This window comes from Hyperolius riggenbachi, chromosome 4 (assembly GCF_040937935.1).
Source record: "Hyperolius riggenbachi isolate aHypRig1 chromosome 4, aHypRig1.pri, whole genome shotgun sequence".
Taxonomy (NCBI): Eukaryota; Metazoa; Chordata; class Amphibia; order Anura; family Hyperoliidae; genus Hyperolius; species Hyperolius riggenbachi.
This window is the reverse complement of record NC_090649.1, coordinates 433,330,396-433,344,011: the sequence shown is the minus strand read 5'-3', so window position 1 is coordinate 433,344,011 and position 13,616 is coordinate 433,330,396. Positions and strand designations below refer to the sequence as shown.

General features: G+C 44.3%; 1 protein-coding gene across 1 annotated transcript in view; it reads left to right on the top strand.

The window, feature by feature from the left end:
• FERMT1 (FERM domain containing kindlin 1) overlaps positions 1 to 13,616 on the top strand; it is an 83,909-nt gene that overhangs the window by 50,134 nt on the left and 20,159 nt on the right. Inside the window, exons 10-11 of the mRNA XM_068232504.1 lie at positions 4,850 to 4,974; positions 11,974 to 12,080. Coding sequence (XP_068088605.1) covers positions 4,850 to 4,974; positions 11,974 to 12,080 — 232 coding nt within the window. The remainder of the gene's footprint in view (positions 1 to 4,849; positions 4,975 to 11,973; positions 12,081 to 13,616) is intronic.

The following is a 13,616-nucleotide window of genomic DNA, read 5'->3' as shown; positions in this document are numbered from 1 at the left end:
CTCGGCCCGGCCCTGGTTATTACACTCACATACTTGGGAGTAGGTCCTGGGGGCTTATGGTGGAATCAGGGAACCCCTAAGCATCAGCCCTCTCCCATTACGAATATGAATTCCCATTATTTCACAAATTCAACACTGGGTTGTTTTCAATGAACTGCAGTTGGCTGATGGTGTAATGGTTAAGGGCTCTGCCTCTGACACAGGAGACCAGGGTTCGAATCTCGGCTCTGCCTGTTCAGTAAGCCAGCACTAATTCAGTAGGAGACCTTTGGCAAGTCTCCCTTACACTGCTACTGCCAATAGAGCGCGCCCTAGTGGCTGCAGCTCTGGCGCTTTGAGTCCGCAAGGAGAAAAGCGCAATATAAATGTTATTTGTCTTGTCTTGTCTTGTTAAAGTGGATCCGAGGTGAACTTTTACTCATTGCATAATTGTGTTCCCATTGTTTATAGGGCATTCCTCAAGCCAAATACTTTTTTGTTTTTGTTTTAATACTCTAATTCCCTATAAACTAAATAAACCACGCCCACAGGTTTTCAGAGAGCCTTGGCAGTAGCAAAGGCTCATGGGAGCTCAGTCTGGGCAGGAGGAGGAGGAGGTGTTACTAGCCATTGATTTCAGAGGCAGAGGGGAGGAGGGAGGAGGTAGGATTAGGTTTTTTTCACAGGCTGAGTGCTCAAGATACAGATAAGCCTGCCTCTGTGTAATGTTTACAAACAGCATGGCTGCTGTCATTGTATCACAGGAAGAAATAATCATTTCCTATTAAAGCTGTTTGCAGCTAGATTTGCTATGTAAACTATCTAAACTTTAGATAAGATACATAGACAAGTTACTTGTTATAGTTAGTTTTTCATCTCAGATCCGCTTTAAATACAATTTTTACCAGACAATGGGCTTAATTCACTAAAGCTTTGCACGTGCAAACTAGGGGGCTAAGTCGTTTGCACGGGCAAAGCTGTTACTGATCGCACACTATTTGGTGCGCGCGAATCATCGCACTGGAGCTCGCAAAACATTGCACCGTCCGTGTGCAAAGTACGCTTATCAGGCTATTTTGCACACGGATGGTGCGATGTTTCGTGTGCACCGGTGCGACTTTTCGCACGCAACGCTTAAACTTTGTGCCCGCAAACTTCTGCACGCATATTACCGCGTGCAAAAGCACTTTACACGTTACAAGGGGCTTTTCACTGGCATGCTAACACTTAGTGAATCAAGCCCAATGAGTAGAGCAGAGCAGAATCTATATATATAATAGAGTAAAAGTGCCTCAACCTTCGAGCAAGAAGAAGAAGTACTTTGCATGAGAAAATTTATGCGTGCTCAAACACCAAGTTTAAGGCCTCTTTTCCACGGACTGTTGAGCTGTGTGCTCAGCAAGAAGTTACCAGGCAGCAACAAGCAGTTACCAGGCAGCAGTAAGCAGTTACCAGGCAGCAGTAAGCAGTTACCAGGCAGCAGTAAGCAGCTACCAGGCAGCAGCAAGCAGTTACCAGGCAGCAGCAAGCAGTTACCAGGCAGCAGCAAGCAGTTACCAGGCAGCAGCAAGCTGTTACCAGGCAGCAGCAAGCTGTTACCAGGCAGCAGCAAGCTGTTACCAGGCAGCAGCAAGCTGTTACCAGGCAGCAGCAAGCTGTTACCAGGCAGTAGTGAGCAGTTGTAAGAGTTTGAGAGGCATTTTACTGCCTATCAACTGTCCGTGGAAAAGAGGCCTACCCTAGCAAGTCTGGCTTTGCAAATCTGGCCTAATTGGCTATTCATGAGGCAAGGCTCACGCAAATTTGCTTTTGCATGCCAAACTATGCAGGGTCAAAAAACCAATAAAGTGGTCGCCCTGCTGCATGCCAGTGATGAGCGAAAATTTTTACAGAATTTTCGCCCAATTTCGTTTTGACAGGCAAATTTTTCATCTAATTTTTTCGCGTTAATTTTCGCCTAATGCCAGTCATTTTCGCGTTACTTGCGTATTATTGCGGACATTTTCCGCATAAGGGCATTAGCGTCTGCAATCAGAGAAGTTTCTTGCGCATTATTGCGGACATTTTTCTGTATAAACGTCCGCATAGACTGAATTTCCATGCAGATTATTGTGGACATTTTTCTGCATAAGGGCATAAGCATCCGCATGCAATGAATTTTCGAAAACGCAAATATTTCTGAAGATTTGCGTGAAAATTCGCCAAAAACGAAAACAGGATTTTCGATGCAAAAATGACTTAGGTGAAAATTTGCAAGCAACACTACTACATGCTACATTAGCACTATCCAGGAGCGCCACAGGGAGGATTCCCAATGCCCCCTTTTTATACAACCGGGGGACCGCGGGGTCCCAGGCACTCTCACTGCCTGGGAACCACAGCAGCACCCTGGAGGGGGAGGCTGGGTGGCGCAGGCGACCCCCCCCCCCCAAGCGTAGTCAGCGCCGGGGAGAGCCGTCCGCACCCACCTCCCAATATTAAAAACAGGCACTTACCTTAACGTCCATTGCGTTCTGCTACATGCGCATTAACTTGGGGGCACCACATGAGAAAGGAGTGAAGCATGGGTCACCCCAAGCTTTAGCGCTCAGGGCTGGCTCACATACAACACTCCGGAAGGGGGGGGAAGGACAAGCGCAGACAACTAACTCCAGGGCTCACACCACCGGAGCAAGCCATCCACCACCTGCCTCCAAAGGATACAAACTGCAAAAAATGCTTTCCATGAGAAAATGAATGCGCATGTAGCAGAACGCAATGGACGTTAAGGTAAGTGCCTGTTTTTAATATTGGGAGGTGGGTGCGGACGGCTCTCCCTGGCGCTGGCCACACTTAGGGGGGTCGGCTGCGCCACCCAGCCTCCCCCTCTGGGGTGCCGCTGTGGTTCCCAGGCAGTGAGAAAGCCTGGGACCCCGCGGCCCCCCCTGGTTGTATAAAAAGGGTGGCATTGGGAATCCTCCCCGTGGCGCTCCTGGATAGTGCTAATGTAGCATGAACTTATTCCCGCAGGGCGACCGCTTTGCAGTATTGGTTTTTTGACCCTGCATAGTTTGGCATGCAAAAGCAAATGCATATTTGCATGAGCATTGCCTCATAATTAACTAATTAGGCCAGATTTGGAAAGCCAGACTTGCTAGAGTTAAACTTGGTGTTTGAGCATGGAAAGCATTTTTCGCAGTTGTATCCTTTGGAGGCAGGTTGTGAATGGCTTGCTCCGGTGGTGTGAGCCCTGCAGTGAGTTGTCTGCGCCTGTCCCCCCCATGACCCATGCTTCACTCCTTTCATATGTGGAGGGCCCAAGTTAGTGCGCATGAAGCAGAACGCAATGGATGTTAAAGTGCCTGTTTTTAATATTGGGAGGTGGGTGCGGATGGCTCTCCCCGGCACTGGCCATGCTTGGGGGGGGGGGGGGCGCCTGCGGCACCTGGCCTCCCCCTCCGGGGGATGCCGCTATGGTTGTCAGGCAGTGAGAGAGCCTGGGACCCCGTGGTTCCCCCGGGTTGTATAAAAAGGGGGTATTGGAAAGCCTCCCAGTGGCGCTCCTGGATAGTGCTAATGTAGCATGAACTAATTCCCGCAGGGGGACCGCTTTGTGGTATTAGTTTTTTGACCCTGCATAGTTTGGCATGCGAAAGCAAATGCATATTTGCAAGAGCATTGCCTCATGAATAGCCAATTAGGCCAGATTTGGAAAGCCAGACTTGCTAGGGTTAAACTTGGTGTTTGAGCACGCATACATTTTCTAATGGAAAGCCTAAAGGTGGGTACACACATCAGATAAAAGTCTTTGGAAAATGAAAGATCACAGACCAATGTTATCCCCTTCCATGTAGTATGAGAGCCATACCTACACAGTTTATTCTATTGAGCTGAACTCCCCATCAGATAAAAATTTTTGCAAGATGCTGCACACAAAGATGCTGTACACATGCAACAGATCAGTATCTGCAAAAGATCGGTTCCTGCAAAAAAATCAGTTTCTGCAAAATGCATTTATAGTCTATGATATCTGCAGATCTCATGCTGGGCATACACGGTATGTTTTCTACCATGTAATCGAGCCGTGTCCGATACCCCGCCGGATCGTTTCTGCGCTCGATACCGACAAAAGGAGAAACGAGTGGAAAATAAGAAAGCGCTCGCGGGGACGAGCGGGAATCGATCCGGGCGCCCGCGGGGACGAGCGGGAATCGAGCCAGCGGCTCGATTACACGGTAGAAAACATACCATGTATGCCCAGCATAATACACACCTTGTTTGACGGACATTCATCTTCAGATCAGACAATCATCTGCAGATCCACAGATCCATCCTGGTGGATCTGATCTGCAGATGAAGTCCGTTAAACCAGGTGTGTATGAGATCTGCAGATATAGACTATGAATGTATTTTGTAGGTACTGATCTTTTGCAGGAACAGATCTTTTGCAGATACTGATCTGTTGCATGTGTACTGCATCTTTGTGTGCAGCATCTTGCAAAGATTTCTGTCTGATGAGGAGTTCAGCTCAATAGAATAGACTGTGTAGGTATGGCTCTCATACTACACGGAAGGGGGTAAAATTGGTCTGTGATCTTTGATTTTCCAAAGACTTTTATCTGATGTGTGTACCCACCTTTATTATTCTTGCTTCAAGGTTGAGGCACGTACTCTATTAGATAGATCGAAGATGCGGCGTATGCTACAACGCGGGTCGGCTAGTAGAATATATTACATGCAATGAATTCCGTTCTACTTACTTGCTTATGTGACAAGTACAGAGTGAAATTTGCACAGCAGTCCTGAGATAAGAAAACTGGAACCATGTATTATTTGTACACATTAGCCTGGGAAACAGGTAACTGATAACACCTTCCTCTTTGTCTTTCAGAGCCAAAAAGCTAACCCTGAAAGCTTACAAGCAATACTGGTTCATTTTTAAAGATACCTCAATGTCATATTTTAAAAATAAAGAGGCGGGCCACGGAGAACCCATTGAAAAGTTAAATCTGAGAGGTAAGATGTCAAAAATGTATTTGAAGAAAGGAGAGGGCTACGAGGGCATTTGAGCAGGGAGCCTGGTAATGTAGTGCAACTGTCTGTGACCAGAGCCGGATTATTTATAAGGCCAACCTAGACTCTTGCCTAGGGCCTGGAGAAAGACTAGGGGCCTGGTGGATGCTTGCTAGCTCCCACCAAATCTTATTAAAAAAGCCAGGTAACCATCAACGGTGGGCAAAAACTGCTATATTGCCTGAGGCACCCATATCATCTTAATCCTTTTTTGTCTTTGACGCAATTAATTCAATTCTATAAAACTTTATTATATCACATTTAAAAAGTCAGATCATAAAAGAGAGAGTTTGACCACAACAAATCACAGTGCTAAAACTAGGGGAGGGGGGGGGGGAATCAAAATGTTCAATATAACAATACAATATAACATAGTATCTATGAATTAATAATTACAATGTAGGACGGGGTATTGTAAAGTTTTAATGATCACCTTTAACGGACATCCGAGGTGAGATGTGACAAGATGAAATAGACGTGTGTATGTACAGTGCCAAGCACACAAATGACTATGCTGTGCTTCTTTTTTTCTTTCTCTGTCTGAAAGAGTTAAACATCAGGTATGCAAGTGAAAGTTTCTGTCCAGGTCGGGACCGGGTCGGACTACAATATAGCCATCACTGATGAGGAATTTCAACCATAAAACACTTTCCTGGCAGAAAATGGCTTCTAAGAGCAGGACAGAGATAAAAAGGGTCAACAGTTCATAGATTTGAGCTCTGGCACACTTCAATTAAGGTTTCACTGAGCAGAGACAATGAAACAGTAAAAGCTTAAAAACTAGATTAAAATCTAAAATAAAGCTGTTGGATATCTACAAAAAAGTCATTTTTAGGAGAAGGAGTATAGATACAATTGTTTATCTCATCAGTTTATTTTCAACTCGGATGTCCTTTAACATTTTGACAAAGTTTTTTTAGATCTGAAGCTAAAGGGACTCCGAGCTCTGAATAAAAATGAAATTGGTACTCACATGGGGCTTTCTGCAGCCCACCGTAGGTCGGAAGGTCCCACGGCGCCCATCCGGCTCTTCTCCCAGGGCATGGTCAGAAATGGCTGCCCGGCGGCTCCCAGGCGACACTTGGCCCGAGTGTCGGGCTTCTTCCTTATACGTCACGTCTGACGTCACCACGCCGGCCGCGTCGCGTCATCACGGCGGCCAGCGTGACAGTACAGCGCATGGGTGATTAAACCGTGCATGCGCAGTACTGTCACACCGGCCGCCGTGGTGACGTCAGACGTGACCAGGAAGAAGAAGCCCGACAATCGGGCCAAGTGTCGCCCGGGAGCCGCCGGGCAGCCATTTCTGACCAGGCCCTGGGAGAAGAGCTGGATGGACGCCGTGGGACCTCCCGACCTACGGTGGGCTGCAGAAAGCCCCAGGTGAGTACCAATTTCATTTTTATTCAACGCTCAGAGTCCCTTTAAGTTTTCTCTGTGTAGTCGCCATCCAGATTTACACATTTTTACCAGCATTTCTAGACACTCCGAATATAGTTTTTTGTAGAAGTCTGCAGATTGTGACTTGTCAATACAGCAAAGTCCCTGTTATATGAAACACAGGCAATCGGAAGTCTCAACTAACTGGCATGCCTGAGGGGATAACGGGAACTGTGCTTTGGGGGGTTTGCTGGGATTAAAATACTTACCGTGCCTCCAGCACCATTTTCTAACCTTCCTGTAGCTCCTAGCGGCTTTCTAGCGTCTGTGCTCGACTCCAAGCGTGTCACCTGACCAGATGCGAGTCAGGAGACACACCAGGAGCCATGCATGGAGGACTCCAGAAAGCCGACAGGGGCTACAGGAAGGTTAGAAGACGTCGCTGCAGGCAAGGTAGGCATTTATTGCTACACGTGAGGGGTGGCGGCAGGGGAGGTTGGTGCTTTTTAGGTTGGTTAAGCAACTGGCAACAGGGGCGCCTCTAGCCATTTGATCACGCCAGGCGAGAAAACCTGTGGCATCCCCCCCCCATGAAAATAATCGTAATGTGGCATTGTTTCACCAGTAAATAATCGTAATGCGGTAATGTTTCACCATAAAGTAATCGTATTGCAGCAATCTTTCACCAGAAAATAATTGTAATGTGGCAATCTTTCACCATAAAGTAATCGTAATGCAGCAGTGTTTCACCATAAAATAATCATAATGCGGCAATGTTTCCTCAGAAAATATCCATAATGCGGCAATGTGTCCCCATAAAATAATCGTATTGCGGCAAGGTTTCACCATAAAATAATCATAATGCGGCAATGTTTCACCAGAAAATAATTGTAATGCGGCAATGTTTCACCAGAAAATAATCGTAATGCTGCAAAGTATCCCCGTAAAATTATCGTATTGCAGCAATCTTTCACAAGAAAATAATCGTAATGCAGCAATGTTTCATCAGAAAATAATCGTAATGTGGGCAACGTTTCACCAGTAAATAATCGTAATGCAGCAATGTTTCACCATAAATAATCGTAATGCGGAAATCTTTCACCAGAAAATAATCATACTGCAGCAATGTTTCACTATAAAATAATCATAATGCGGCAATCATTGAACCAGAAAATAATTGTAACGCAGCAATGTTTCACCATAAAATAATCATAATGCAGCAATCTTTCACCAGAAAATAATCGTAATGTGGGAAGCATTTCACCACAAAATAATGGCCACCTGTAAAAAAAAAAAAAACATTTACTCAACTACAGAAGACTCCTCTCCCGGTGCGCAGCTTACCAATCACCGCCCTGCAGTCAGTGGCTACGAATCTCCCGCGCTGACACAGGCAGAGCAGGCCTACAAGAAGATGGCGCCCGAAGCCCGGTACTGGAGACACAAATAGTCTCCAGTGCAGGGCTACGGACGTCATCCTCTCGTAGCCCTGCTCTGCCTGCTGGAAGACTCTGCAGGCCGAGGTGAGCTGCAGGTTGTGGGGAGTGAATAGGTGCAGCGTCTATTATCACCACAGGGGGTCCCACAATCTGGCAAGGGGTGGGCACGGTTTGTTTTTGAGCCATTTAGATGGTTGGATAGATAATTTCCAACATGTCCGATCTCCCGCCCGATCATTGCACCGCTCAATTTCGCATTGTGCACAATGGAAAAAGATAAGAAACACGAGCGGAAGATAAGAGAATCGCCTGCGGAATCGAGCGGGGAAACGATCGAACGGGAGAATTAAGCGGCAAAATCGAACCGTATATGCCCAGCATAAACATTGTACTGCTCAATGCAGTGCCACACTATGGGGATATAGATCTCATTACCGCTCCTGCCCTACACACCCTACACACACACAAACTTTTTCTGAAAGGTATTTACCTTTCAGAAAAAGTTTGTGTGTGTGTAGGGTGTGTAGGGCAGGAGCGGTAATGAGATCTATATCCCCATAGTGTGGCACTGCAATGAGCAGTACAATGTTTATGCTGGGCATACACGGCTCGATTTTGCCGCTTAATTCTCCTGTTCGATCGTTTCCCCGCTCGATTCCGCAGGCGATTCTCTTATCTTACGCTCGTGTTATCTTTTCATCACGCTTTTGCTGAACTGCGCAGAACTGTCCCTGCGAGACATCTCCAGTCCTGCTTATCTTTGATAACAATAGTAACGCGTCACAATTTTTCAATTTGTAGTGGGTTTTCCCTCTCTGGTGGACATATGCTGCCATAGATGACACAGTAGGCTGCTACAATGATTTCATCCATTTCATCTTGGAAAAAAAGAGAGTGTTTGAGAGATGCTAAACTCAGTTACTTTAAAGCTATGTACAACCCTGAGATAACTGTCACCCAAATTGATCATTTGGGATTGATTCAAGTACAGATTAGGATGACATTCTGCCCAACATTTGCTTAAAGTGGGATAAAACGCTGACATAACATTCAATAAAAATGTGTTTTCCCACTTTTCATTACCCAAACAGTTATCCTATTTGTTTTGTGCACAAGTAATGTTGTCTGTCTACAAATTACAAATTCCCAAAGTACAGTTTATCTGCTCTGAAAGCTGCCATTGTATTTTATTGCATAACTGCTGTATATATATATGAAAATCGATCTAGTGGCCGCTTCTCAGCTCTTTTTGATTTTCAGCTCAGCACAGCTCAGTGTCTGCAGTTTACTAATGTTTACTAAATGTATCTGACAAAGGAATGTAAACAAAAGATGTTATCACCTCTCAGATGAGGCCAGAAGCTGCCCACTGAAGCTAAGAGTTTTCCTGTAGGAGGCACCCCATGGGGGGAGAGAAACAAGAACAGAAGTACAATAGTTAGTGATGTAGCATAGAGGAACACTGACAATAGTGAGGGACCTTTGTGTTTACACTTTATTTTCACCGGAGACTATCCCAAAGTAACAAAAATGAAATGTATGCTGTATGACCAGCCACAGTAAATCTCTGCATAAGTAATGACTCATCAATGCCTGTAGCTTACACCATTTATAGCGTGCTTTATAATCACTTCCATAAAAACAAAACGATTAAAAACTTCGCAGAATTAAAGATTAAATATTCTCTCCCAATCTCTACTCTATTCTCTTGTAATCAAATAATCACTTTTCTCAACTCCAAACGTTTACTTATTCCAAATCTAAATATTAACATTCTCACAATGATGAATGCTCAAAAACCGATTAAGGGTGCCATAGCGTTGTGGTATGATGTACTTATCTTCACGCCTAGATCCCCATTAAACAAATATACACGAATATGGGCACAGGACCTTGACACACAAATCGATGTCCCCCAACTGTTAGCAGCTAATAAAGTCATCTCAAAACTTTCCAGATGTGCTACACATTGGGAACAACACCTAAAAATAATTACGAGATGGTATCTTACACCCAGGAAAATGGCACTATACAATAACGATCTGTCCCCATTATGCTGGAAGTGTTCTTCCCAAATAGGAACATTAGTCCATATGTTATGGGACTGTGCATCAGCTAAGACGCTATGGTAAGCCATAGAATGCCTTATTAGACAATTCCTTATTCCCTCATTTAGGCTAACACCTCGTATGGCACTTTTACATTTAGACTTTGAAACTATAGATCCTCAATACAAATTTCAGGTCTGCCATCTAATATTGGCTACCCAACATATGATTACCTCTCATTGGAAATCTAAAGACACTATGCTTTTAACTAATTTGTTATCTGTCTATAACAGAAATATAAAACTAGAAATTCATTTAAGACCAAGTATATTTGGAAACAATTCCCATATATAGTTAAAATTCAATGTAAGTGATATATTAGCCCGTTGGCTATTTACTTTAGTTAGGTATACTTATATTGATATTTTCAGTTCCTCATTATACATAATAAACAAGAAGATAGATCCTATTCATATGAGGCTAATTCCATACAACTGTAACAAGATATAAATAACAATTGGTTGATCAATAGATCACTGCTCCAATTGAATAGATCAGCTAGATGACTTATTCACCCAACCAGCCTGAATCAAGTCAGTGGTTGTGATACGAAATAAGATCTCTAGTAAGGAATTAACTCCAGTGTACAATGATAACAAAGACAGCCTATAACTCTGTTTACCTTCTTTAAGATAATAACTAATATAAGTGTTAAAGTTGGAACTTATGTACGAACGAATGTTAATTACATACATGTTTGTAATTCTTATAATATGTCGTTGTTATAGTTTCACTTTTCTTTGATAAAACAATAAAAATCATTATGGAAAAAAAAGAATCACTTCCATAAAATTGACTTACTGATGTACTGCATGTTTCGGTTTGTGCTGGTTGTCCTCCCCAAGAAACCACATGTTAAATTGCTCATTTATACGGTTTGTTTTGCCTTTGGAAATGTGAAGCATGCATGTTGTATATACAGAAACATGCGTCACTGATATAAACACTTTGCCTGTACACACCTCCCACCGGGTCACAACATTCCTCAAATAATCCTTCAAGTCAGTATACAGGAATGTGATTAACGGCTCACATTGTGTACACTAATCAGCTGAAAAAGTAGCCATGTGTGAGAGTGCTGACAGCATTACACAAACATCTCTGCACATTAGTGCTCTCACATTGCAACTAGAAGCTAATAGCTCAGCTATATGTATCTGTGGCCTGTGTGATCAGATCACAGGGCAGCCTGTGTCACCCAAAGCTGGATTTTCACTTGTGCTAACCATTAAATGGTTTTCTATGGCCTATGGCCTTACCAGAGGCATCACTACAGAGTATAGAGCTTCGTATCAAAATCTAAAAGTGTTATTGTCAGTCATAAAATCTAATTCCATTTACCCACTGCTCTGTGTTTATTATGTAGTCTACATCCTGACCCTGCATTGCAAGCATTCCAATATAATCATAAATGTTTCTGCTGTAATGAATCTTATTTCAGTAAACCTGACTCCTTTCTGGTACATTGCCGGGGAAAGGGAAGCTTGTTATCTCCCCTCCCCCATTCCTGCTCCTCATTGATTAATAAATAATATTAAAGTTTACTGTAGAGCATACATGTCAAACTCTGGCCCGTGGGCCAAATCTAGCCCTTGGAGCCCTCAAATTTGACCCTCAAGGGGTTTCCCCACTTTGCATTATGTTTGGCCCACTCTGGACTCCCACGGAATATTGAAGGTGAAGCCCTAGAACACTACTAAACACCAGGGAACTGTATAGGAGCTGAAGGGGGGCCATTAGACCTCTGGGAACTTTATAAGGGAGAAACGTGGCAAGTAGACATTGAGGTTGGCCCACGACTAGGTCCCAGTGTACAATTTTGGGCCAACGTTGTATTTGAGTTTGACACCCCTGCTGTAGAGGCAGCTTGGACATTGTATTTTCTTCACAAATTGATATGGTTTCCTCCAGGGTACTCTGTTTTATACTGCATTGTACATCTTATAGTCATCTCATTTTCATTATTCACTTCCCATGTGGAAAAACTCTTCAGTGTTTTTTGTTTTATTTTGTAGGTAGTGAGGTTGTGCCAGATGTTAATGTATCACAGAGGAGGTTTGGCATAAAACTGCTCATTCCAGTTGCAGAAGGCATGAATGAAGTTTACTTAAGATGTGACAATGTAAGTATGACTAGACTATCCTTCGCCTATATTATCATTCTGCTTTATGGAACTCGTACACCTGAGAGCAGGGCTAAGGGTCCACTGAGATGAAACAAGTAAAAAGAGCGCCTTAGCCGCCATTGTAAAATGGGTGCCACCCATAGGTGCCTATGTTAATAGCTGCGATTAGTGGGTGTTACTTATAATTTGGGTGCATAGTGTTAAGCATTACTGGGGAGGGGGGTCTTAGGATTAGGAATTGCCAGGGACGTTTTTAAGGTTTGGCATCAACGCAGGGGGGGCACTCCATTCCTCCTCAGGAAGGTACACACAGTACAAAAATGCTGCCCCTGAAATCTCTACACCTGATGCAAATGTTTCACCTTGCTTCATGAGAGAACCGGCCCTGGCTGGGGGGTTCCTTAGGGTTAGGCATCGCCAGGGATGACCAGTTAGGGCTAGGCGTCATGAGGGAGGTCTTATGTGAGAGTAAGGTTAGGTCTTATTAAAATATTTGTTGTCTTAGAACGATGTCTCCATGTTTTGTTTTAATATGCTTGTGAAAATTGCAGGGCAAAGTTACAAATCATTTGGCACCCCAACAAGAAATTGATGTGGAACCAAACCTTCCCTGCCCCCAATGTTGACACCCTGGAGTGACCTCACAACCAGGAGGCCCGCCTGGCAGGGGTCATATAACAGTTACAGCCAGAATGAAAGTGTAGGCACTATAATACCTTTTCTGCAGAGGTGGTCAAGGTGGGTGGGTAAGAAGTTGTGGTGTCCCCATGGCTCTGGGCCCCCACTCTACGTCAGCGGATGCCCCTCAAATAGTAATGCCAGAATGATGCTTATAACGTCTTAAATAAAAGTCCAATTTTATAATCTCTCCTCCCCTAAAGGATACGTCCAGGCAACAAAAAAAAAACAAAGATCCACTTACCTGGGGCTTCCTCCAGCCCCTGGCAGCCGTCCTGTGCCCTCGTCGCAGCTCCGGTGGCTCCCGATCTCCTCCTCTGCAGAAGCCGACCTCGACCAGGTGAGATCAGCTCCTGCAGCGGAGCAGGCCTGGAGCCAGCGGAGCTGTGGCGAGGGCACAGGACGGATGCCAGGGTCTGGAAGAAGCCCCAGGTATGTGGATCTTTGTTTTTGTTTTTTTGCCTGGATGTGTCTGTGCATAGGTGTCTGTGTTCTTGCCATTGTATATACACTTATCTATCTCATCACGTCACATGTCATCTCGGGTTCACTTTAAAGAGAATCTGTATTGTTAAAATCGCACAAAAGTAAACATACCAGTGCGTTAGGGGACATCTCCTATTACCCTCTGTCACAATTTCGCCGCTCCTCGCCGCATTAAAAGTGGTTAAAAACAGTTTTAAAAAGTTTGTTTATAAACAAACAAAATGGCCACCAAAACAGGAAGTAGGTTGATGTACAGTATGTCCACACATAGAAAATACATTCATACACAAGCAGGCTGTATACATCCTTCCTTTTGTATCTCAAGAGATCATTATACACAGGCAGTGTGCATAGAGGGGCCAGGAGGGG